Source organism: Aplysia californica, unplaced genomic scaffold (genome assembly GCF_000002075.1).
Source record: "Aplysia californica isolate F4 #8 unplaced genomic scaffold, AplCal3.0 scaffold01612, whole genome shotgun sequence".
Classification (NCBI taxonomy): Eukaryota; Metazoa; Mollusca; class Gastropoda; order Aplysiida; family Aplysiidae; genus Aplysia; species Aplysia californica.
This window is the reverse complement of record NW_004798882.1, coordinates 10,045-10,550: the sequence shown is the minus strand read 5'-3', so window position 1 is coordinate 10,550 and position 506 is coordinate 10,045. Positions and strand designations below refer to the sequence as shown.

General features: G+C 53.8%; 1 protein-coding gene across 1 annotated transcript in view; it reads right to left on the bottom strand.

The window, feature by feature from the left end:
• The window catches only part of LOC101849270, a gene marked incomplete at its 5' end in the record, with an annotated part of 30,155 nt that overhangs the window by 20,447 nt on the left and 9,202 nt on the right, over positions 1–506 (bottom strand). Inside the window, 1 exon segment of the mRNA XM_013090874.1 lies at positions 116–251. Coding sequence (XP_012946328.1) covers positions 116–251 — 136 coding nt within the window.

Genomic DNA, 506 nt, shown 5'->3' with positions numbered 1-506 from the left:
CAGCCCCAGTTTCTTCCTCTGGTAGGTCCAGTAAGAGCTGTGTGTGTGTGTGTGTGTGTGTGTGTGTGTGTGTGTGTGTGTGTGTGCACGTGCGTGCATGTGTGAGTACACCCACCTTGACCAGTTCCCCAGTCCCTCTCTTGCCCAGCCCCAGTTTCTTCCTCTGGTAGGTCCAGTAAGAGCTGTGTGTCTGTGTGCCTCCGTAGGTGGGCAGCATGGCACACTGAGCATACACCGGGTCTGTCACATAGCTGGGGAGACACACATAGGACTTGCTGTGATTTGTAGAGATGGAGAGAGGGCGAGGAGGTGAGGGGATGATAGTTCATTGTATGAGGAGCGGTGAGGGGATGATAGTTCCATGTAGAGATGGAGAGAGGGCGAGGGGAGATGAGGGAATGATAGTTCCATGTAGAGATGGAGAGAGGGCGAGGAGATGAGGGGATGATAGTTCCATGTAGAGATGGAGAGAGGGCGAGGGGATGAGAGTTCCATGTAGAGATGGA